This window comes from Archocentrus centrarchus, chromosome 24 (genome assembly GCF_007364275.1).
Source record: "Archocentrus centrarchus isolate MPI-CPG fArcCen1 chromosome 24, fArcCen1, whole genome shotgun sequence".
NCBI lineage: Eukaryota > Metazoa > Chordata > Actinopteri > Cichliformes > Cichlidae > Archocentrus > Archocentrus centrarchus.
Window position 1 is genome coordinate 8,511,741 of NC_044369.1, and position 25,286 is coordinate 8,537,026.

The window sequence follows — 25,286 nt, forward strand, 5'->3', positions numbered from 1 at the left end:
ATGGATGAACAGATGGACCTAAACTGGTTGCTGGCATTGACCAATGATTTTCAGTTTAAATAGAATTAACTCAGCACATCTGTTGGACAGTATTAATCTGCCTTCTGATATTAGCTAACCTCTAATATGTCTCCAGGACTTCTCCATGGAGTTAGAAGGCATGTCTCTGCTGAAGGCATCTGTATCCAAGGATGCTGCTCAGCTCCTCCAGCTGAAGGAGGCTGACTGCCCTGGACCGAGAACTCAGCTCACCCAACTGGAGAACAGCTGGAACCGGCTAACCTCTGACATGTCAAAGACACAAGGCCAGCTGCAGCAGGTGCAGGGAGTTTTAAATATACTGTAACTGTTAGATGATTAACTAGATGAATTGTCTCTTGATAGTGGTTTCTATAGTGACTCAGTTTCAAAATTTATTGAAGTGCTGTGGGTTTTCAAAAATAATTGGGCACTGAGAACTCCTCTCCGGTTAGGGGAGTGTAAGCTTAAACCTGGTTGAAATCCATTCTGGGGTGAGTGACGATAGGGAGGACTATGAATCTAGAAGACGGTCACGATTCATTTTCTCCTTCCCATTTATCACCACAGAGTAGAGCCAGATATTTGGCATTATAATCATTTTGATGTCTCGAAATTTGGCAATCACAGAGCAGATAAAAAGATTTAATAATGTGGATGTGCACAAAGGTCAGATTGTAATGGAGCAGCTGTTTAAAAATATAACTACCCTGTTAAATAAATCATATGAAGTAATTTAAAAAATGAACTTAAGTTCAAAATCGATGTCGTGTAAAGTTAACCTCCCTGCTTTCTTTATTATCTTTTGCCTTTCAGTGTCTGCTGGCAGCACAGCCATCGGCTGAGCTGCTGTGTGACCTGGAGGACTGGCTGAAACAAATGCAGAGCTGCATGAACCAGGAGAAGGAAAAAGCCCTCAAGGCCAGCAATGCAGCTCAGGTCACTAAAATCCTGCAGCATTTCCAGGTACTCTGCTTTCACTTTTCTGTGCATCTCTTTCAAACGGTTTTATCTGAAAGAATATTTCAGTGTCAGCTTTTACATTGAAATTAGGTATTCATCCACCCTTCAATTTACTTGACATTCAGTGAAGAAGCAGCTTTATCCTATAAGTATGCATGTCACTGTTCACTCCTCTTTATGGCTTCTACTTTTTCTGCTGTTAGGTCAGTGCCATCTATGAATCACATCCTACACTGTGATTTAAAGCACTAAAACAGTACTGATCAAAGTGGCAGAGCAGAGGCACCTCCATTAAGTCAGATTTTCTGCTAGAAATCTAGCATACTTTGGGGCTATGTTTGCATTGTTTTGTTCATATTTGATGTTGCTTCTCAGGCATTCAAAGCAGCTGTGACAAGTGGACAACTCCACCTTGATTTCCTGTGTCAGCCTGGGCCTCAGATGGCGGACGTCCAGGCGCTCCGCTCTGAACGCACAATGTTCGCAGAGAAACTCGGCGCCTTCAGGCTGCAGTGGTTGCACGTCCAGAGGGAGCTGGAGAGTCAGGTCTCTATCTCCGCAACTAATAAAACAGGCAGATTACCACTAATCTGATACAATTGCAACCTCTGTCTTTATCCATGTATAATTTATTTATTAAAGCTTGTCTGAGGTTTAAAACTGATTTTTTAAATTTTTTTTGGCTTATATTAGATAGTGTACAGTGAAGAGAGACAGGAAAGTGGGGAGAGAGAGATAGGGGAAGACACGCAGGAAAGGCCCACAGGTCGGACACGGACCCGAACCACCTGCACTACAGCCATGTGGTGTATATGTTCACCTGCTCACCCACTGAGCCACCCTTTGAAACAGATTTTTGAAGTTGGGCATTGATAAAAGTGAAAATGAAGACAAAAAGTGCAGTATCAGCACAGATATCGGCAAGTTTATGTTGGTACTGGAACCCACCGAGGGTCATAAATTTGCTTTACAGAAACAAGATTGAAAAAATATTTTTAACACCAAAAAAAAAAAAAAAAGGCTATAAAAACATAACTTTTCATGACTTTTATGCATCGAAGACACTGTTTGACTTTCCCTCCTCAGATTTCTGGCGCTGAGCAGATACATAGCACTTGTGCAGAAAGGGAGAGGCGTTTGCAGTGTCTTCACGTCTGGATAGAGCAGCAGAAAAAGCAGCTGAATCAGTGGAAACAGCCCACCAGCCAAACTCTGGCTCAAAAGGCTCTGCTGGAGTGGGAGGTAAAGTAACAAGAGATTAGGACTTTTTGTAGAGTATCTTCTCCTCTACTCTGATCTGATTTTAGGCTGCTGGGTTTTTTTGGTGTTTTTTTTTCTTCAGGCTCTTCAGGGTGGAGTGAAGGAGGTGGCTACAGCTCTGCGGGAATTAAAAACCACACGAGTGCATGAGAAAAAGGAAGATGAACATCCATGTGCCTTTTCTAATGAGGCAGAGAGTGTCAGTCATGCTTGCAGGGATCTTAGTCAACAGGTAAAAGGCAATCTGTTGCTATAATCAGACTCATAAATCAGTGTCTGGTTAAAGCAAATTAAAGCACAAGTTTTATAAGCTGTGAATCCTGCTCTGAGCAGATGGTGAGAAATATTGTGGCCTGAAACACCTTGACTGAAATGGTGTAAAGTTATCGCTGCATGCTTGATAACACTTCCACACACACTGGGGTCCTGCAAATGCAGAATCCATGCCTCAGAGAACACTGAAAAAATTCACCCCAGATGATCCAGTCTTTCCTCTGGTGATCTTTCCAGATCGAAGTTCTGAGACCTGCTCTTCAACAGGTTGTGGAAAAGTGGAGCTGCTTCCACAGAGATCTGAGGGATGTTACTCTGCACACCACCAGGGTGCACTGTGCCTTTCAGCATCAGCAAGCTCCTCTCTTCTCACTCAAGCAGGCAGAGGGATACATGGACTTCCTCCAGGTAAGCCGTGTTGGCGACCTTTATATCCAACTGTGTGCATATAAAGGCTTTAAACCTACAAGAAAAATGAATCATATGTTGTATTTTATTATGATAATTATCATATTAATACAAGTAGTTTGCTGTGTCAACTCCTAAAAGCCTGAAATATTTGCAATTGTTAAACCAACAGTTTAGAAAAGATAGAAAAAAATTCTTTTGGTACTCCAAAACAACCGGCTGTAACTGCATGCCGTTAAAAGCCCGTCATTCTACTTGTGATGGATTTAGAAAAGATGTGGGCACTCACAGATGTCAAGCAGTCAGTACTTTCCAGCCCCTAAGCTTAGTTTTGGGGATGAAGGAATATAAAAGAAATGTGTTTTTCTTCACACAGCAGCTTCAGGAGGAGGCTGGAAAAGGAGAAGCACTTTGGGCAGCTTTGGACAAATCCTGTCAGAATCTCGTAGGGTCTCTCCATCACGGAGCAGCACAGGCACTACGTGACGAAGTGGAAGGAGAACGAAAACGGTCAGTGCCCTGCAGTTACAGTGCACATAGCCATATTTAAATGGACACCAATACATGTTACAGTTGCACACATTGTCAGCTGAAATAGACAACTTTGGTCTTAATGTGTACACATTAGCACTATAAAGTAATCATACACTTTGGCCTTGTCAGGTGGAAGAACATGGTGCAGGAGATAAAGGATGAAAACATAAAGACTGGAGAGACACTTTCTCTCTGGCAGGAGTACACCGGCCTCTCCGATAGCTGCTCTGCTCAGCTGGAACACCTGCTGCATGAGTGGGAGGAGCTATCGAGTTCTTCACTTACACCTGGACAGGACACTCAAGGCCTAGTTTGTTCAGTAAAGGTGAGTTTGGGGCTGTTAGCAGACTTTTATGTAATACTGTGTTTGTGTGAAGCACTAATTACGAACAGTAAACCCACCATGTGATAAATGTCATAATAAAAGTTGAATTTGTGTCATATGGTTTGACAGCAGTTTAATAGATCAAATATCTTAAAGTATGAATGCATTTTAAGAGGTTGAGTTGGAACCAATTCTGGGATTATTATAGGTTATCTTGACCAAACAAACAAGTTCGCAGATCTTATTTTTCAGAACTGCCATACTCAGTATTTTTAGTCATCGCATTCCCTCCTTGACTCATCCTGTACCTGCTGGCATTGGTTCAGAGAGTCCATGCATTACATTCACAATTTAATTAAATTTTTTTTCTCAATAACTGATCCCCCTATTCTGGGAACTGAACAGGCAGCATGTGCTTACAAGGATAAACATAAGAGATGGTCTGCTCTGTTTTCATACACCTGATGTCCTCTCTTCATGCATAGTCCAGATACTATATTACGGGTTGTTTTGAAATGTTCTTTTTTTTATAAATATCTTTTTCCCTTTTATTAATATTTTTTTACCCACTTCAAAACACATAGAAAAGTGTATTTTGTTGGACCGCTTGAGTCAGAAGCATTAGTATAAAACAAGAAGAGAATAAAAAGCAGCTATGATGTTCTAATCTTTGCTTTCTTTAATAAAACATGCCTCAAAGAAATTGGCTGAAAGCAAGTTGAAAGCTGAAATTCAGTTAAAGGTGCTGAACCTACCATGCTAAAATTAAATACACTAAACACACCTATAGGAATTCAAAACATCTGAATTTGGTGGTTTTGTTTTTTGTTTCTCTATCCAGAAGTTGGAGGATGCGGCTAAAGAACTGCAAAGCAGTATGGGAGATGTGTTGGCATCATCCAAACCTCTTATTGGATGGCTAGAACCTCTACCTGCAAATTTAATCCAATCAGAAACCAGACTGCTCTCGCGTGGCATCCTGCTGCTGAACAAGGCAGTGTCAGGGAAAAAGAAAAGTCTCCAGGTGAGGGCATTTGGGTGAAATATTTTACCTGTACAGCAGGGTCAACTTATCTCTAAATGACAATTTACTATCTTCACATTGGGTTTATAAAATCCCTTTTGAGTGGAGAGGAGTTTAAATCTCTTAAATCCAGACTGATATATGCTCACTTACATTGCTTTCTGTGTGCAGGAGGATTTAGAGCAACTTAAACTATTTCATACTCAACTGGAGGCGCTTGAAAAGCAGACACAGAACTTACAGGATAAACTACAGGCTGGCATACATGACACAGACTCTGTACAGGTTGGTTAGACTCGCTGTCACTTCCCAAAAAGGAGTTTCCCTGTACACGTCTTTAACATGGACTCTTAAACTAAAATAGTTTTTAAACCTTTCCTGGGTTTGTAGCAGGTACTCCAGGAGCTCAGCGAATCGCTTCCATCACTGCTGGACCTCAGAGAGATGAGTGGCTGCGTGAGCCTTAACAACCAGGAGACAGAGAGACTGCACATGCTCAGCAGGGAGTGGGTCGAAAGCATGACTCGTACATCAGACAGGTGAGGAAGTTCAATTCACGAGGAAGCACAGATAGTAACATGCAGCAATAAATTGAAGTAGCGGGTTTCTGTATGACTTTATCAGTCTCTCACATCATTTTGGCCCACTCTTCATTACAGCGTTGCTGCAGTTCATTGGTGTTTTTGGACGTTTGTTTGACTCTAGAATACTTTGGCATACTTTAGAATATTAGAATGCCTTTATTGTCATTATACAGGATGTACAATGAGATTGGAGGGCCACTCCTGTTCAGTGCCATGTAACAGAAAATCAAACTCTCTAAAATGAAAATAAAAATATTATAAAAATATTATAATCTAGTATAATCAATATGATCAAGAGATATACAGAAAATAAACAATGTGTAAAATATGCAAAAAATAGAATGTATAAAAATATATACATACATACATACATACATTGGTGCATCTGTACATTGTAAGAAAGTAAATGTGTGTATACATATAATAATGAAGATGATGAATATTGCACTTTATATTACACAATATAGGAGTGATAGATATTGTTCAGTATGAATGATATAATATTGCACAGAGATGTGGGTGTTGCACAGTTACGGTGGGTGAGTGTGTGAGTTCAGGGTGGTGATTGCTCTGGCAAAGAAACTGTTCTTGAGTCTGTTTGTTCTGGCTTTGATGCACCTGTAGCACCTGCCAGAGGGCAGCAGGTCAAACAGGTCAAAGCCAGGGTGTGAGCTGTCCTTGATGATGTTCCTGGCTCTGCTGATGCAGCGGGAGGTGTAGATGTCCATCAGGGAGGGGAGAGGGCAGCCAACTATTCTTTGTGCTGTCTTGACTGCCCTCTGAAGCCTGACCCTGTCTGCCTCAGTGCAGCTGCCGTACCATACTGTGATACAGTACGTCAGCAGGCTCTCAATGGATGAGCGGTAGAAGGTCAGCAGCAGGTTTGAGTCCAAGATGTTCTTCCTGAGGACCCTCAGGAAGTGAAGTCGCTGCTGAGCCTTCTTGATAACAGCTGTGATGTTATCTGACCAAGAGAGATCAGCAGAGATGAGGACACCGAGAATCCTGAAGGTGTGGACCCTCTCCACACGCTCACCGTTGATGTAGAGGGGAGCTGGGTCAGTCCTGTGCTTCCTGAAGTCGATGATGATCTCTTTGGTTTTCATGGTGTTCAGTACCAGGTTGTTCTCTGAACACCAGGCTGTCAACTTCAGGACCTCCTCTCTGTAAGCTGCCTCATCTCCCTTTGAGATGAGTCCGACCACTGTGGTGTCATCAGCAAATTTGACGATGAGGTTGTTAATATGGGCTGGACTGCAGTCATGGGTGTAGAGGCAGTACAGGAGGGGGAAACTTAATGGAAAATCTTTCAAGTTCGGGCTAAAGTGGGACTTGAACCTGCTCTGCCTGATTCTTCTACATTCATGGTCCAGTGTTTCTACCACTGAGCCATACAGAGGATTTCATGGCCAACTCAATGACTGAAAGGTGCCCAGGTCCTTCAAAATAAGCCCAAATCATCACCCCTCCACATCTGTGCTTAACAGTTGCTATGAGGTGTTTGTGATGTGTTTGGGGGGGATTATTTTTTACTATGCCTTTGTAGATAAAACTTTATAAATGAAGAGGGTATACAAATTCTGCAGAGCAATATGCTCATTTGTCAAATCTGGAGAGAACGGGTGCACTTTGACTGTTTTTTCTGAGCTTTAGTAAAAGAAAACTTTGTATGTTGTATGTGTTGCATTGCCTTTTTCAGAGAGCTGCAGGCTGAGTGCCAGCGTTCTCTGAGCTTTCAGGAGAAGAGTAGGAGACTGACACAGATCAAGGAGAAACTGCAGCAGGAATCAGTGTGCAGAAAGAATCAGAGTTATTTAAGCCTTCAGGAGATGCTCGCTGTCCATCAGGTAGAATACAACTTAAACATTTATGAGATTTTTGTCATAAACACACTTTAAAAGAATGTGTTAACTGAAGTGTATTATGAAGCTCTAGTAGCTCTCTTTATCAGCAAAGCTGGCGGCTGTTTTCATACAAAAACATTTGACAAACTTACCTCTACAGATTATCTAACATCTGTATACCACCCAGGAGTTACTACATTACAAATTTGTTAATTCACTTTTGAGGAAGCCAAACTAACGACCTCATTAGCCCAGTAGTTTAATTTATCGCTGAGATTACAGTGTGACGAAGCATTGCACCACTGCGGTGCCATTTGTTTTAAACAGCAATTTTAATGTTGTTTTGATGGAGAACTGTTACTCTGCAAGAAATGTAGTTACAATTTTATTACACTTTTTTCTAAATGTAAATCATAAATTGAATGCGTGCACGCTCACTCCCACAGAGGCTTCAGGCTGACATTACCGTTGGACATCAGCTTCTGCAGGGTCTTCTCTGTGACGCAGTCACGTCCATGGAAAAAGAAACAGGAGAGAAAAGGTGAGGGATGCACAAGTCTTGAAATGGTTTCGAAGTAAATACTTTGGATGTAACTATTATGCATATAATACTTCACTTAGGGGTTGCTAGTGTTTTGGACCACATTGGCAACAAAATGACACCTTTATATTCTTTTAAAAAAATTTGTGCTTGGATTTTGAGAAAGGAAAAATAATATGGAAAATAATAAAACTGCATGAGTCCATTGCCAACGAGAAATGGGGGTGATGGTTTGACTGATGAGAGGTGGTTAATTTGAGGTCTTAAACATCTTCATGGACTCTGCCATCCAATAAAATTATTAGATTTGAGGTTTATTGGTTGCATTTCGTTCTTCTTTTCTAACAGTCACACATACTCTGTTACTTCAATACAGACAGCAAACAAAATGCAGTGTGCATGTGTGCGTATGTGTGTGAGAGCAGTTTGCTGTCCTTAAACCTATTTTTTTTAATTTATTATTATTATTTTTTGAAAAGCTGGGAATGTTTTCAGAATTTTCAAGGAATCCAGAGGGAATATTCCTCTCTTCCCACACTGCACACAACTGGAAGACATTGAGATCCCGCTTATTTTATAATGAATCAGCAATGACAGAGTTGTTTGTAATTGTGTCCTTATGCTGTATTAGTTGTAAAATGTTATGATTTTGTTTCTGTGTGCGTAGGCTGACTTCCAACTGCAACATCCTTACTGATAATCCTTTATTTTTTTTTTTTTTTTTTCCTCATTTTCATTTTATTTGTTTATGTGGTTTCAGTTTTAGTTGCCTGTTTTTCACCAAATGATACACATAAACTGTCATGTTTTTTGCTTTATTTGCACAGATCTGAGCTTATGGCGCAAGTGGTCTGTTTGAATGATGGCTGGTTCAGCTCTGTGGGTCTGGCTTGTCAGAACCGAACGTTAACAAAGGAACAGCTGCGCCAGTGGAGAATCTACAGTTGTGGCTTAAGACGTCTGTGGAAGCTGGTGAGGGACGCCGACTCGTTACTGCCCCCAACTGGGTGCTTTCTTTGTACGCTGGATCAGCTACAGAACTGCGTGAATGATTACCAGGTCAGTGTAGAAATGTGCTGGACTTGTTTACGAGTGTTACCAGGAGCGTGCTTGTTGTTTGTTTTCAGTATTCCCAAGATTGTGTGCTGGAATTTCCCCTCCTATGGTCACACTGTCAACACACAGTTGAGGGAGTACATTCAGCAAAAATGTCCAGAATGGTGATGCGTACATGCAAAAGCTGTTAGCCCAAACTACAGTCTTTGCTGGTGACCAGCCCTATGCACCAGACTCTGCCCATTTCTCCAAAATTACAATCAGAGACGGCAACATAAGTGAAAGGGGACAGAAAAGGACTTCAATCTAAGATGCCAGCCAGAGTCCCAGAGGTGCATGAGAAGAGGGAGATTAGTCAAATTTATTTTGATGTAAGGTTTTTGATTTCAGGGAAACTTTTTAGTTAACCTCATAGCTGAGGAATACTGATCTTACGTGTCAAATTTAAAACCGTGATCACCTCAAGATGCTCACCACAAAAACTGTCTGTACCCGCATTTTTCCCCCCAAAGTGTGTTACAGAGTCCCTGGATCTGCACTCCACTGTGTACACCCAGACACTGGAGGCTGGGAGACATTTGTGTGAAACAATGACAGACTCAGAGTGTCAGAGTCGACTGCAGTCAGAGCTTCAGGCCATAGAGGAGGCCTGGGAACGAACCACCTCACTGCTGAGGGAAAGAAGAGACCTAGTTCATACCACTGTTAAGGTAGCACACCTGTGTTTATTATTAGCATTTTTATGGTGAATCTTCAAATATGTAAAAGTGTATCTGAGCAAAATCCATATCCGAATCTAACTTCTTTGACAAATGGTCAAACATTTTTATAGAGTTCAGTAAGACCCAATAAACCCAAGGCTGAAAATCCCCAAAAAACATAGTAGTCCATTTGAGGTAACTTGCCTAATTCACTACCATCAGGGAACAGCAGGACACAGATTCACTACGTGTCGGTTTTTTGAGAGAGAAAAAAAAAAAAAAAAAAAAAGCTCACACACCTCACCTTACAGTTTTTATCGACCACTAACAATGAAGAAGTCCAAGTTGAAGTTTGGTGAAATGAGTGGCAGCACAGAAAACTCCTTTCCATTGGTTTTACCTACATAAATCATATTCAGTCACTTCAGTTTCACTCCATGCTTTATGCCCCACCAGGATGGCCCACCCCACAGTTTGAAAGCCATTAACATTTCCCGGAGATCATTTAGTGCCATTTTGTCAAAGACACTCACCAAGCTCTTGTACGCACAAACCCAAAGCACAACCTGCTCTTAAACCTAACCAGCAAAGAAGTCGAAGAGAGGAAAAACAAAATAAACCATCAAGCGAAAAAAAGCAAATCAAAGTCTAAAACTCAAACCTCCCAACAGGATGTAAACCACAGTGTCCTGGTTAACAAAGTTATATCTTATGCCATCACACTCTGATCATACACTTTGTAGGTCTCTAAAATAGGACCAGCATTACCTTAACTGTCGTATCGAGGCTCCAGTGCCAAAGGAAACATTTTGGGAAGATTTTAAATATATAAGCTATTTAAAAACAGTTTCTGAATGCTGATATCACTACATGTACAAACACAATGCTGCAGAATCCAGATTTTACCTTAAAACTACAATTATATCACTGCCTGATACAGTTTCAGTATATAGAAAACTGCAGCTTTTTGAATGAAAATCAAGAAAAAGCGAGTGCATGTACTAACAAAGGAATAGGAGGTGGCTGCTTTGGATGACCCATATCTAGGACCTGATCCCAACCAAATACACACCCTTACACACACACACACCCTTACACACACACACGCATGCGCGCAAACACACAAGCTGGTGTGTTGCCCTGGCACTGAGCGCTTGCCAAGCGGGATCAAAGAGCGACTCAAATCTCTCCATGATCCACATCCAGACACAGCTGGTTGCCAGTGTCTGCCCCTTTCATTCCTTCAGTGCTTTACTGTAAGAGCTAGACAGACCTGCCATCTAACAAAACGCCACCCGAATCTTTAATCCCAGGTAATACCTTTCAAAATACATATAAATTAACAACAATTAATGCTTTAAATCTCCTCGTTGTGTCCTGGCAAGTGTGCATACTGTCCGAATATTAGAAGGGCCATTGTGCTCGATGAGCTGTGTTGATTATGACATCTGAGGGGTTTCGTGACCAGAGGGAGGTCAGGCCAAGTTGTGTTAACCCCTTTAAGCTCAACAGGAAAAAGGGAAATCCGTCCGAGCAGCGTTTTAAAGGTCAGATCGCAGATAGATGCAAAGCAGAACTGACAGAGAGACTTAACTTAGACATCATACACTTATGGTTTGTATCAATTCAATTTTTTTTTGTTGTTGTTGAAGTGCAGATAAGCTATTAAATGTGCTTGAGTATTTTAGCATCTCCAGTTCACTCGTGGCCTTTTCACCGTTTGCTGTGAACGATTTAATAAATTTCACAGCATCTGAAAGCGTTACTGTTGGAAAAAATAAGGACAGTGAGTTTTCCCTTTCATGTGGTCCATTAAATTTGTTTTTGAGAAGCACAGTTGGCGTCATAAAGACAACAGATAAATCAACAAAAAAGTTTTTCATGACAAAACTATTATAGCTAATTAAACATGTTAAAACTGTCCATGCTTTATTTGATTTATTTGGTTTTTTTGTTTTTTCAAACACACTCCAGAGGTCTCTGATCATTCTGTGTCATGCTGCTTGTTTAGATGTCGTGTCAGTGTCAGGAAGGAATCATCAGGATAGTTTCTGAGCTGGACAAGTTGAAGCTGAAACAACAGACGTCTGAAAGACCAGACGACTCCGCGCTTATCCAGGTGACTTACTACGTTATTATAAAGGTGGCATTTTCATTTGTTTGTGAGTGTATGAAAAGTGGAGCGCTATAAAGGATATTTCCACCAAAGCAGTTAAAGAGCTTTTAAACTCTTAAACTACCAGAGCAATACAATTATATGTATTATATTCTTATAAGCACACCAAGAGAGGGATTGATGATTTTTCAGAGAAGATTTTGCAAGCCTACTTAGACGGTAATGTGTGAAAATGCAATTAAAATGTATGCTTAAATATTAAAATATGAGAACTGCTTTATATCAAGGACTCTACTTTCAGACTTTAGGGACATTTGCATGCACGATAACAGCATTTTAAAATTTTGATTATTTCAGCTGCTTTCGCCAAGCATCTACCAGGATGCTTAGGAAACTCTTTGTATTAACAGAGCCGGACCTCATTTTCTGCAAATTAAGTCTCAGAATCAGTTCCAAATGTTGCAGAAAAACAGGTACTGAGATGGCCAAAAGTGGATATTGTGTAACTTATCGTAATCATATATTTAATAAAACGAAACACTGAAAAACAGAAACTGTTTTGCTATTGGGAATGACAGTAACCTGTTATATAAATCCCAGTAACTCATTCGCAGGAGTCTGAACTGGTCTGAAAACTGGCCAGTTTCTGAGCCCATCCACTCCATCAGTAGCTACCCCCATCCCACCAGAGAACCTCTGAGTTTACCCCCCCACCCCCTTCCCATTTAATATCCCCATGCTTTTACTCCCCTCCCCCTTTGTACCCCTTCTACCCTCCCCCTGTCCCGTCCACAGTCCTTTAATCTGGATGGTCAGAGCGAAAAAGAGAGAAGTGTGTGCACACATAACTTGTACATGGCTGTCTGACTGGGTTCTCAAGTGTGCATGTATGTGTGTGTTATGCAGGAGACTGAGCTCTCTCTGCAGCGTTTGAATACCCGTTTGAGGGAATTGGCCACCATGAAGACGGACCTGTCCCAGTATGTCGCGGCCAGTGACTCGGCTCTGCTGGAGCAGCAGCTGGTGCAACTCCACAGTCAGTGGGAAGAGCTGTGTATGAAGGTGAGAACTGACAGAAGACTTTATACATGAACAGAGAGAGGGGAATGTGTATGTGCAGGACTGTAGATGGAACAGGTAAGAGAGAGGAAGAGAGGTTTGGGCAAGAAGGAGGGAAAAGTTGCTACCAGCGGTGTCTTGGTGGTGACCAGCAGCACAAAGCCCTGCACTACATAGACACACACACACACACGCACACACACACACTGACACTCATTTGTGTGAGAAAAGAGCCAGCATGTGCAGGTTCATGGAGGGAAAACTAGAGCTTGTCTCCTTTGAACAATTTGCCTCTCTGCAGGTCAAAATAACTTGTTTCTTATCATTTCTTGTGCAGTTTAGTGGAGGTCAAAGGTTGTTTTTAAACTTGCTAAATGTATCCAGCAAAGTTTGTTCTGCTTGTATCAGCAAAGTAAAGATAAGTCTTTTAAAATTAAAGGCTTTAATAATGTCAGGCTACCATAGCAAGCTTCATCACATGAAGCTAACACAACAGATGGTTCATTCTGTAGCTGCATTATTGCTGAAAGTAGCTCCGCTGTATACACACAGACTCAAATTCCTACAGTTAAGTCTTTCGGCTTAAGCACATATGCACTCTTGTTCTTGAGAAACACACGGTTCTGACATTTTTCTCAGTTATGGGATCGTTTATGCTAATGTTAGGAGGGTCCCCCAGTTAGAGTCCACCTGCTCCTGTCTTGGCAGGAGTTACTGGGCTTCATGATTATAGCAACAGCAGCCAGGAATGCTTTGTGTATGTAGTACTCAGTGTGTATCTGTACACACACTGAAGTTGTTCACCTCAACTTTTTATTGACTTTTTAAAAATACACCTGAGTCATATAATTGCCTGAAAACCATCTGATTTCTTCAAGGAAGGATCAGTCACCCACAGTTAAGTCTGCACGCTGTGCGTACTGAATCATTTTTGTCAGTTTAATATAGCAAAGTCTAGACATTAGTCTTAACTTTTTTGGTTAAATTGTGAAAATGTTGAGAGAAATAGTTAAGCAGGCTATTTGAGAAAGCACTGACTAATTTAAGCTGATAGGTCACATCTAACATTTTTAATCTGTATTCATTTCTGACGTGGCCCGGGGGGGAGGCATGGATCTGAGCCACTCCAGTTTCCACTGCATAGTTAACAGGTGGTAGGTGGGGGAAGCCACTGGAATGGGTCTGATGAGCAGATGGCTCGGCTGGGGTAAGGGGGATTCAAGGGACTGGGTCTATTGTTCCAGGGAAGCACTAAGTCCTCGGGGTGACTGTAGCTCACAATGCACCCTAAATTCTCCTCCAGTCCAAAAAGCAAAGCAGTGGTAGTTCATTAAAACCAAAGCAGGGCTCATTTAAATAAAAGTGCCACTGAGTGGTAAAATATAGCTGATATAACATGCCCCGTGGGCATGCTAATCCCTTTAACCTCAAAAAGATCATCAGCCCCCTCAACTATGTAATGAGGTGTTTCCATGGTATTAAGCTGTCATTAGGAAAATTGACTTTGTTAATTTCATCAAGTATTAAGACTCTCCTGGAGATTTTTCTCAATTTAATTGATTACTGATTCTGATGGAGATTAAACACTACTCAACTGTAGCATGAGAACATTTCATATTTGGTCAGTTTTACAGTATTTTAATCTTTAACACCATGTAATTAAGTGTCCTACAAATTTCATCAGTAATGCACCCAGATTTATGCCCCTATACACCACGTTCAATTACACAAATGCATTGTTGTGCACCATATTTGGGTCACACTGTTTCTTGAATGCATACCAGGGGGAGTCAAAACAATTAACTGTGTTTCAGGCTGGGTTAGGGTTAGGGTTAGGGTTAGGGTTAGGGTTAAGGTTAGGACTGACCGTCATAAAAGGCTTTGCCACCACTGATTTTATTTTTTCTTCTAAGTCTACAGAATTTAGTAAAGAAAGTACCAAGTTTACAAATTATAGAAGATGATTATTCTCTTTATCATCTGCCTGTTAATTGCATCAAAACAAGAACAAGGTTCTTGCACAGTTTCAGTTAGAGAATCAGTCGTTGTACTCTGCACTGCAGCAGTTTGTAACTGCCAGCATGGAAGGTTTATATCACTTCAGAGTGAATTAATTCACCAGATCTTGAAATTGCAGCAGGCAGTTTTAAATGAAAACAGATCTTTCTACCCAGTTTGCAAACATAAAATGATGATTATCTCAGAACAGGTAGTTCACGCTCGTAATCTTCAGCATACAGTACTGTTTAAAGACAGTCAATACCACTTTTATTACTTTGACTCTTCCCAGGTGTCCTCGCGCAAGCAGGAAATCGCTGATCGTCTCAATGCTTGGACCATCTTCAATGACAAAAACAAAGAGTTCTGTGACTGGCTGAGTCACATGGAGAACAAAGTGTGCCACTGCGGAGATCTGAGCATCAAGGAAATGGTGGAGAAACTGAAGAAGGTACGAGGCATTACCAAATAATGGAGTTTTCCCAGTCAATAATCATTCCATCTGATCAATGAAGAGATTGTTTATGGGCATTTTGGGTGCAGCAGTAGTTTAAGTAGCATTTAAGTATATTTGCATGTATCCCAATGACTGATTCAAGGAATTGAGAGCACTTATATAAGCTTGATTAAAATCCACACATGAACAACATGCATTATGTTGTTAATAACAGATGGCAGCCTGGAATGGAAGCTCTGTATGTACAGTTGTCCTCACAGCCTTCTTGTTTCATCATGAACCATGCTCGCTTAGTCAAGATAACAAATGATTTCAGTTTTTCTGAAAAGTTGAAGAAAGTTGAAGACTTTTTGATGATGATGATGATGATGATAATTAACAAAAGCACTTCCTGGTCAAACCCGAGTGCTTTAGGGAATGGAAACAGGCAGGTTGAATGAACGGGACATTGAAAAGGGGAAGTTTTGTGTGTTGCTGGGTATTTAAAGCTGGAATAGACAGGTATAATTCTCATCCATTTGACCTCTTTCCACTAAAAGTTTGGCCAAAACACACTGATTAGGTATTAATGTTCACTGTTCCAGGTAATATTTACATGCACATTGATAAATCAGTATGTAATGAAATTTAATCTGCACTTTGATCTATTTTAAGGACAAAAAATGTTGACATATCAGCATAATCTCGTGTTTTCACAGGACTGCATGGAGGAAATTAACTTGTTTAGTGAGAATAAAAGCCACCTGAAACAGCTGGGAGAGCAGCTGCTGCTAGCTAGCGATGAGGCCAAGCAGACCCAGGTCCATGAGTCGCTGCAGGAAGTCAACCAGCGCTGGCACAACCTCTTCCACCAAATCGAAGCCAGGTGAGAGCAACCACAGATATCACAGGAGCTTCATGGGGTGACCCACTAACATGCAAAAGGGTGTATTTATGCCAGTTAAGCACTTTCCAAAAGGCAATAAACAAAGCAGAGCTTGTATGTCCAGTATGCCTTCCCATTCAGTAAGTGCCTTTCAAAGTAAAATTATGGTTAGAATAAAAGTCTGTATGTGTGCAGTGGCACATATACAGAGTGGTATGGCAAGCCAGTGGTTTAAAGACGCATACTGTGCACTGCACACTAAATTCTCATCATTATCCCCCCACCAGGCACTTTTCACATCAAACCTACTCAGCAGTAAAAAGCATAATTAAGGCTGTAATTAAACAGCAGCTCTTCTGGGTATCCATCCACCTGCTGCTGCGTTAGCTGTGCTCTGCAGCTGTCAGGAATACGTGGCCTCTGATGTTCAGACAGCAGAGATTAAGCCACTGTGTTTGTAAACTGTTACTACCCCCCCCTGACTCTCTTCAAAACAGATGGATAGTCCTGTGGAACAGCAGAAGATACTCCTCTCTTTGCCCTGCACACCCAGTTTGCCCCCAACACTTCCACCATGAATAAAAAAAAGCCTCAGACAGGAGCATATGTCCACTCTGAAAACCCCTCCCTCTCTGTAGTCTGTCAGTGGGATAACTATTGAAGGTGGGTGGGTAGGAGGGAGGCATATGTCGGTATGTATTAATTGCTGATTTTCAAAGTGAGGCCCTCTCAAAGACCCAGTGAGCAGATTTTAGCAGGCTTGAAGGTGTGTAGACAGCATGGGCTCCAAGAATTCTTGACAGAGAAGAGTTCCTCAGTCATTCTGTGATGCCTGCAGTACATGGATTACACTTTCTCTGTGTTTTAAAAATGCCTGTGCAAGAAACACGGCAACTGTTTGGTAAATTTGCAGCTTTTAAACTCAGAGCAGTCAGCTAATGTTAACTAATGAGCGTAACTGAGCAAAGAAGAAAAATTAAGATGCTGCTAATGAAAATTATGAAAGTATGAGGTCCCTTCATACACTTTTGTAGTCTTTTTAGATATTGCAGAACTGAGGATCATGCATGAATGAGGAGCATAAATAATTATATATAGGGTCAGGAACTAGTAGGTATAATTTAAATAGTTGCCATGTTTATATTGCAGTAGCTAAAATGCAAAAATACTCTAATCTCTAGTTCAGAGATTAGTAAAAAAAATATAGCACTGAATTAAACAAGTACAGTAAGAACAGTAATTGTCATTTGGTGATCGGTCTCTGGCTAACTTTGAGCCCTCCCGTGGTCAGCTGGACTTTATAGCCATGCATCCTCACTTATCCTCCAGCTCCTTTCTGCTTCATTTTCTCCATCCATTCTCTTCGTGTCCTTTTCCTGAGTGAGTGCCCCTGGCTGGGCTTTGTTTCTTTGTTTGGCCTCCACATGAAGCTGCTGGCCTTTGTTAGTCTGTCAGAGGTGGAGGAGGAGTGAATGGGAGAAAGAGACCGTTTAGTGGACCGCGCTGGTTGCATCTGCCGAGTGGAAGAATGTTTTTCTGAGCAGAATTTATACTGACCGTGTTAAGGCTCGATTACATTAGGCCACATTAGTTTCTCATGCTGGCTACCAAACTATGCATTCCTACTTTGACTGAGGTTTGGAAAACATTTGAGTTTTAATAAATACTGATATGAAACAACAGATTTTTTTGGTACAAATCCAAGCAGCATACATTTTACTAAATGCTTATTTCATGTAAAAATTGGGTTTTTATTTATCCCTGTTTTTAATCCCTTTAGGAAGTGTGTCTACATAAAATCTTTTTATAATACATGAACGATATACAGTGCTTATTAGGCCACCTATCGACAAAACAAGACAACACAAATATTAGAAATCTATAAAAAAAAACAAAAAACAAAAACAAACTTGTTTAAAACTAAAATTATATTATTATCTATTAGGAAAATGACAAACTGAATTTACATTTTTATAACCAAATTTCAGCCGACACACTGGAAGTCAGAAATTAATAAAGCATAACATTCAACCACTAAAACTAACTGTAATTTGGCATCTTAATCAAAAAAAATAATAATGATGTGCTTTACTGTTTTTTTCCAGCATTTTTGTAAATCAGTAAATTTGAAAATCCATGCATAACAATAATAATGAATAATTTTAACATTAAAATATTTTTGATTAAAGAGCTTGTACATACTAATGGATTAACCATTCTCGAATCATAAAAAAATGATTTTTGTTATTACCAATACTGTTAATTTAGGGCAGCTGTGGCAGGAAACCATACACTGGGTGGTGGTCTAATAAATTTGTTAAGCACTTAATTATATCACATGATAATGTCATGTTGCTTAGCAGCAGGCTAATATGACCCATTTGGAGCATGAATCCATTTGTAACACCTTAAAAAAAAAAAAAAGCATTGTTTCATTTTAATATCACAACAGTAAAATCTAATTTTAGTGAACACTGGATACACTCATTTTCCATTATCTCTGAATTGTGATTTTTACAGTCAATATTTAACAGGTTAATTTATGAGCTTATTAATGTGGTGAACACTGGACCAAGATGTTTTTTGATACCCTACACAGGAAAATTCTAATTTATCGCTGTAAAAACTTTTTTCTAACCTTAAAAAGGTTAAAAAAAAAAAAATGCTCTCTTGATGTATAACTTGTCCACTCCCCTGGTCCAGACTCCAATATCTCTAAAGAGCACTCAGTTGGAAATTTAATTTACACATAATGAATAATCGAGGATCCCCCAGAACTGTCATCAGATTACAAATTATTACTACTTAAATATATTTACAAATACGTTCCAAAAAAATATAAAAACACAATGCAGCGATTTGGAAGCCTTGTAATTAGTGTAAAAAGATACAAATTGTTCTGCAGTTTATGGACAGTTTTTTGCACATTGGTGAACCTCTGCCCATCTTCTCCTCTGCCTGTCTAAGATGCTCTTTCTGTTACTGACCTGTTGCCACTTAAACTAATTAGTTGCAAAATGTTCCTCCAGCTGTTTCTTTTAGTCCGCATACTTTTCCAGCCGTTTGTTGCCCCCCCCCCGTCCCAACTTTTTTTGAGACATGTTGCTGCAATCAAATGTCTTGGTTTAAACGTACGATATATTTTCTGTGCTCTGTTGTGAACAGAATTTTCTGAATTGGGTTTGTAAAACGCCCCGCTCATTCACACACTCACTCGTCTTTAATTGGTCGAGCGTCCGGTATCTGTTGGGACCCTTTCATGCATTCTTCAGGCTGTCACTTACACTTGCAGCTGCTTTTTTAGCGCTTATTATTTCGGTGGAGAGCGTCTCCCTCTCATCCCCGACAGGCTCTGTGGACCTCGACAGCAGAGGAGGAAGGATCAAATGGATAAATTAACTCAAACTCCCAAATGGGGCACACTTCAGGCTTTTAACGCTCAGAAGAGAGCTTTTATTGTTCCATGCGTTGCTATGACACCAGTCACTGTGGCGCTCTGTGTGTGTGTGTGTGTGTGTGTGTGTTCTTTCATATGGGTGTCAGTTGCCATGGTTATTTTAGAGGTTCTTGTAAGGATACCTGAGAAGGTTGAAGGTTAGTGAAGAATTAATCTTTTCCTTCCTTCTGTTCACTATTAATGCTTAAAATATCATTAACAGTTTAGGACTTTAACTACTTTAAATTCTTTTTTTGTAATTAGTTTAATTAGTTTCTCTATTTTCTGTTTACATTCTTCAGTTTTTATATTACTCCATTTTCTAAACATTGATTTGTTTGTTTTATGATGGTTCAGCAGTTGCATCATGCAATTTTAATGCTTCAAAAGCCACAAAGGTTGGAAACCCCAGTGTGACATTCACTAATATCAAGTTCAAATCAGCCGAAACAGCCATGTTTTTTGTTTTGTGTTTTTTTGTTTGTTTGTTTTACGTTGATGTGGTTTATTAAATATGAAATCTGGATTGTGGAGTTTCTGAAAAAGCGCTGGTGGCTGTGTGTTATCAGGGTGAAGAAGCTGAAGGAAACTCTGGTGACGATGCAGCAGCTGGATAAAAACATGAGTAACCTCCGCTCGTGGCTTTCTCGCATCGAGGCCGAGCTGTCGAGACCCATCACCTACAGCGTCTGCCACGAACAGGAGATCCAAAGGAGGCTGGCAGAGCAGCAGGTACACATATGCACACTCACAACAGAAGATGACATTATTATAATTATTATTATTCATAAACAAAGTTTTGCTTGTTATTGCTCGAGATCACCTCCTTTTCTAATTTTTTGTTTTTTTAATTCTCATTTTTTGACTTTTTTTTCCCCCTTTCTCAGTTTTGTACTTTCTTTTTGTGTGTTTATTTTAATGGTTCTCTTTCACTCTTTACTCTTTGTCTGTTTATGATTAATAATTCATATCTGCCCTTTGTTTAATTTTGGGAGAGGTGGTCACACGGAGTGCCTCACTGTCCTCTGTCTGTGGACTGATGTTTAATACATGAGGTATATGGTACAGTATGGACCGATGTCATACCTGTCCTTATGTCTGTCCAGGAGCTGCAGAGGGACATTGAGCAGCACACGGAGGGTGTAGCATCCGTGCTCAGTCTGTGCGACGTGTTGCTGCGGGATGAAGATGCTGCCGGTGGCGCTGAGGTGGAGAGCGACTCCCTGCAGGAAACCAGCCGCAGCCTGGACCAGCGCTGGAGGACCATCTGTGCTATGGCTCTGGACCGGAGGCTCAGGTAGGAACTAAAGAACATATTGATGTTTCAACTTCTGGCTTCTTTTTGTGTTACTGTGATTTTCTACACCATTACATGTAACCATAATATGTGACAAAATGCTAAACAAACTGTATCCAAATCGATCTGTTTGTATCTCAGGATCTTTTCCACGTATTTCTGTACAGCTGATGTCATCACACTGCAAGAATTTGGTTCACTGATTTTTTTTTTTTTTTTAAATAGTAATTTCATTTTAATTAAAAGTTTCTGTTTAATGCTTCAGGTGTAAGCAGCAGAGTCTGAATATTACAAGAACAAAGAGCATAATTCAAATGAGATCTGCTTGCAGGATTGAGGAGACGTGGACACTCTGGTGCAAGTTCCTCGATGACTACTCCCGATTTGAGGATTGGCTGAAAATGGCTGAGCGAACTGCTGCCAACCCCAACTCAGCTGATGTCCTTTTTGCTGTCGCCAAGGAGGAGCTCAAGAAGTTTGAGGTCAGTTGTTGTGAGGCTGGCAAAGGACTTGTTTTTGTTTGTACCTCAGTGTCATGATTTGGGGCTGCATTTCAGCCAGTGGTGTTGAGGATCATTAGAATTAAACATTACCTTATACTTAACTAAATGTTTCTCTGCTTCACACGATGGGAAGACAGACACTGAATTGTCCATTCGTCTTCTCTTCTTCAGGGTTTCCAAAGGCAGGTTCACGAGCAGCTGACCCACCTTGAACTGGTCAACAATCAGTACCGCCGGCTGGCCAGAGAGAACCGCACGGATCGAGCCAGCCAGCTCAAAGCAATGGTACACGAAGGCAACCGGCGGTGGGACGCACTGCACCGAAGAGTGGCCGCCATCCTCCGCAGGCTCAAGGTACAGTCATTTTTTTTCACTCTCATTTTAAATTTGCTTTCAATTTGTTTTAATTTCAGTCAGCGTCCAGAACAGTTTTAATTTAATAATATGGGGGCGGTTTTTGTCAGAAGGCCACTGACTCATACTAAAAGTGAAGACTTATCCAATATTTTTAATACAGTTTAATTCTAGTTTAAAAGTGATGACATGATGCATGCGAGCAGTGTCCTTGCATGCGCTGGGTCACATTTGATTAACAAATTAGTTACTGAAACATTACTGATTTATGGTAATGTGGCTACTCAGTTACCGCATTGTTCAGAAAAGTTTGAAATAATTGTGTAATCAGTAATGCTGTAGAAAGGCCACCTGCTAATGTTTTGATCTATGAAATGGGCCGTTTCACCTAATAAATGTCAGAAAATCATTTAATTCTGTCATCCCGTGTTTTTAATCCCGACTTCCACTTGAGTTGAATGTTTTCTGCTCTTTTTAAAAGTCAAATGTTTCCAGTTATTATTATAAAGGCCAAAAATTGTTTTGTATTGGACATTTTATTGTAATTGCCTTATTATTTTAAATTGGCAAAATGGTATTAATGTTTATATTGCTTTAAGGGTAGGTTTTCACAAGAAGATCCAATGAACTGCTTTGCTTTCTTCTCATCTGTTCATGATTTCTCTCACAGCATTTTACCAGCCAGAGGGAGGAATTTGAAGGGACCAGGGAAAGCTTGGTGGTGTGGCTGACCGACCTGGACCTGCAGCTCACCAACGTTGAGCACTTTTCAGAGAGTGACGTCCATCACAAAATACAGCAGCTCAATGTGAGGCGCAGCTCATGTACTGGACACACACACACACACACACACACACACACACACACAAGGCTGACCTGTTCTGAACAAACAAACCTCTTTGTAACATTCAAAAAAGTATTTTTAGGAAAAGTATTAATCCTTTAAGTCCAAAATATCTCCTATGACTGTAAGAGCTGCATGCTAAGATGCTTAAGGTCCTGGCTTCAGCTATTAAAAGCCATGTTTTGTTCCTTTGGGTGTCATGGCTCAATCTCTGTTCATCCAACCATCCCTTCCTCTTCCTGCAGAGTTTCCAGAGGGAGATCACCCTGAACACTGAGCGCATTGATGGACTGATTGTGTTTGGAGAGGGTCTGATCCAGAAGAGCTCACCGCAGGATGCAGAAAAGATAGAGGAGGAGCTGGAGGAACTGCACTCCTACTGCCAGGAAGTTTTCGGCAGACTGGTCCGCTTCCATCAGCGCCTCAGCCAACCCCCAGTAAGCCTAAACGTACACCCCTTTCTGGAAGGCTGTACATTAAGTCTTCAGCTTCCAGCCTAATTCATGCAGTTATAGCAAAATGTCTTACATATTTTGAATAAGAAAATATCCCTTTTCCTATTATATATTTTCCTTTTTATGACACAGTTGGGAATTTTATACATACATGAAGTTTCACCATTTTCTAAACCTGTTTTGCATATCCAGCACATTATTTTCAAGTGTTCATAGCTTCTGGCTCTGATGCTTACAAGGATGTTTATTGTTGTATTCTTTTCACTTTATGCTTCCAAATTCTATATAATATATTAGTCAGTTCCAAAACTCACCTGGAAAGGGTGTAGATTATCGGTGGAAGGACAGATATGCATCATTCCCACCTGGCTGAGTACCAGTGATTTCTTTGTCCCAGATGATCACGGAAGAACCAGAGCTATCTGGTACCACCTTTTCCCTGGAGTCCAGCTTGGAGCTGATTGGCCGACCGTGGCTAGGGCGGAGCCTAGGAAGTCTCCCCGCCACACCCACCCACCTGCTGTCCTCTCCTCTGGAGCGTTCAGGGCGGGAGACGCCGGATTCACTGCCTTTGGAGTGGGACCACACCGTAGATGTAGGAGGGTCGTCATCACATGAGGATGATGAGGAAGAGGAAGGGCATGAGGAAGAGGCAGCTTATTTCAGTGCACTGTCAGGTACATTTAAAGTTTCTGCCTTCACTTTAAACAGGAAATGTTCACACATTGCTGTATGGACTTTATTTCAAAAGTCATAAAGACTGGAGAGCACTTCAACATCAGAGAGAGTAAAGCAAAAAAAAACAGATCTCACTTAAAAATGGCTCCATGTGTGTTTTCAGTCAGAAGAGATCCACATCTGAACTATTAAAATACAACTAAGGAAGTGTTCACACCTGAGGATCAGCTGAGTTGGCCCAGACCAGTAAAATAAGAGTTTGTGCAACTCATTCAGTGTTTAAGTGCAACTGACTGCCTTCATTTTTTTTTGTCTCTGATGAGGCACTGTGTGCACCTCATTTGACTGCCAGTGCAGACAAAAAAAAAAAAGCAGAGTGCACAATTTTTAATTTTTTAAAAACTAAACACCTCCTGAATAAATTAGACAGGTTAAATATGTAGATTTCTGTCTCAACCGTTTAGAATCAGTAGCTTAGACTGTGAATTCATGCTAAAAAAAAATAAAAATGCCAGTTTTCTGAGCTGTAAAGTTTTCAGGCATCCTCTGTTTGGTTGTTTAGTTTTCACACCACCCGGTGTTAGTGTTATTCACCACCAAAAATGACTGACTCATAAAGCACTGCTCAGTCATAACCACAGAGACAAATGATCCACATCATCACCCAGAGCCTTTTCATTTACAATTTTGCCTTTGAACTTGAACTAGTCCTTTAGACTTTAAAAGGCTCCTGAGATTCTGGGAGGAAGGACAACTTATTTTATAGACATTTCATAATCATCCTCACACGTGTAGTCTTACTCCTGTCTCCTCGCAGAGGCGGAGTTGACTGAAAACCAGGAGGAATTTATCGAAGCCTCAGAGGCCCCGCTCGCCTCTTCATTGGGTAGGCTCAAAAACATCTTCCCCGCTCACAGCTCTGCTCTTCGTGGTGAAATGTTTCCAGAGAACATCTTTCTGCTGCTCATGTATCACTTGGCATATAATCACTTGTTGTGTTGCCTCTCCGGCTCGGATACTTTGCTTTCTGCAGCGTCCTGCAAATAAAATCTTCAGTTTCCCTTCCAGTTATTTATTTATTTTTTATATAAAGGTCAAAATTCTCTCCCCTTCAAAGTCCTGGTCTGCTTATGATTGATTTATTTGGGATTTTAATATCTTTGCACTTTCATTGATTTTTTTTTTTTTTTTTGGGAGATTGCTGTGTTTTTTTTTTTTAATCTTCATTTGAATTTTTGTGTTCCTTTTCCTCCGTTTTGTATTTTATCTTCATCGGTCCAAACTTTGTTGTGTTAATTTCAGCCCCTTCCGTTGCGACCTTTCATTTTTAATATTTCAATTCCCCAACACATACAAACACTCCCACCTGACTGTCCTCCGCTAATTTCTAGAACTTTACGGTGTGACTCACAGTGAGTCAATCCAAAAACTCAAACAAGGTCCAACCCAGAACAAATGGTTTCTAAGCAGAAAGCCTGGTGTCTTGCATTTAAAGGGGACCTGTTATGCTTATTTCCAGCTCTATATATTTTTATTCTGTGATTCCGTTAAAAAAGGATTGTGTAATTGCCATTTTACACAATCCTTATCTAATTCTCTGAAACAAGCTGTTTGAACTACTATCCCTTTAAGGCCCTGCACTTTCTTCTGATTGGCTGCCACTTGCTTAGCCGCCACAAACCGAACACAGTGC

General features: G+C 40.6%; 1 protein-coding gene across 1 annotated transcript in view; it reads left to right on the forward strand.

Annotated features, from left to right (window-relative positions):
- Positions 1–25,286, forward strand: part of syne2a (spectrin repeat containing, nuclear envelope 2a) — an 86,593-nt gene that overhangs the window by 55,135 nt on the left and 6,172 nt on the right. Inside the window, exons 77-104 of the mRNA XM_030721973.1 lie at positions 137–319; positions 835–984; positions 1,357–1,527; positions 1,675–1,847; positions 2,043–2,223; positions 2,324–2,473; positions 2,752–2,922; positions 3,299–3,432; positions 3,586–3,781; positions 4,623–4,805; positions 4,977–5,090; positions 5,196–5,344; positions 7,089–7,236; positions 7,680–7,774; positions 8,602–8,833; positions 9,343–9,540; positions 11,543–11,650; positions 12,554–12,709; positions 14,997–15,155; positions 15,860–16,026; positions 20,032–20,194; positions 20,569–20,759; positions 21,091–21,241; positions 21,434–21,616; positions 22,287–22,424; positions 22,706–22,897; positions 23,313–23,592; positions 24,411–24,479. Of these exons, the coding sequence (XP_030577833.1) occupies positions 137–319; positions 835–984; positions 1,357–1,527; positions 1,675–1,847; positions 2,043–2,223; positions 2,324–2,473; positions 2,752–2,922; positions 3,299–3,432; positions 3,586–3,781; positions 4,623–4,805; positions 4,977–5,090; positions 5,196–5,344; positions 7,089–7,236; positions 7,680–7,774; positions 8,602–8,833; positions 9,343–9,540; positions 11,543–11,650; positions 12,554–12,709; positions 14,997–15,155; positions 15,860–16,026; positions 20,032–20,194; positions 20,569–20,759; positions 21,091–21,241; positions 21,434–21,616; positions 22,287–22,424; positions 22,706–22,897; positions 23,313–23,592; positions 24,411–24,479 (4,585 nt within the window). The remainder of the gene's footprint in view (positions 1–136; positions 320–834; positions 985–1,356; positions 1,528–1,674; positions 1,848–2,042; positions 2,224–2,323; positions 2,474–2,751; positions 2,923–3,298; positions 3,433–3,585; positions 3,782–4,622; positions 4,806–4,976; positions 5,091–5,195; positions 5,345–7,088; positions 7,237–7,679; positions 7,775–8,601; positions 8,834–9,342; positions 9,541–11,542; positions 11,651–12,553; positions 12,710–14,996; positions 15,156–15,859; positions 16,027–20,031; positions 20,195–20,568; positions 20,760–21,090; positions 21,242–21,433; positions 21,617–22,286; positions 22,425–22,705; positions 22,898–23,312; positions 23,593–24,410; positions 24,480–25,286) is intronic.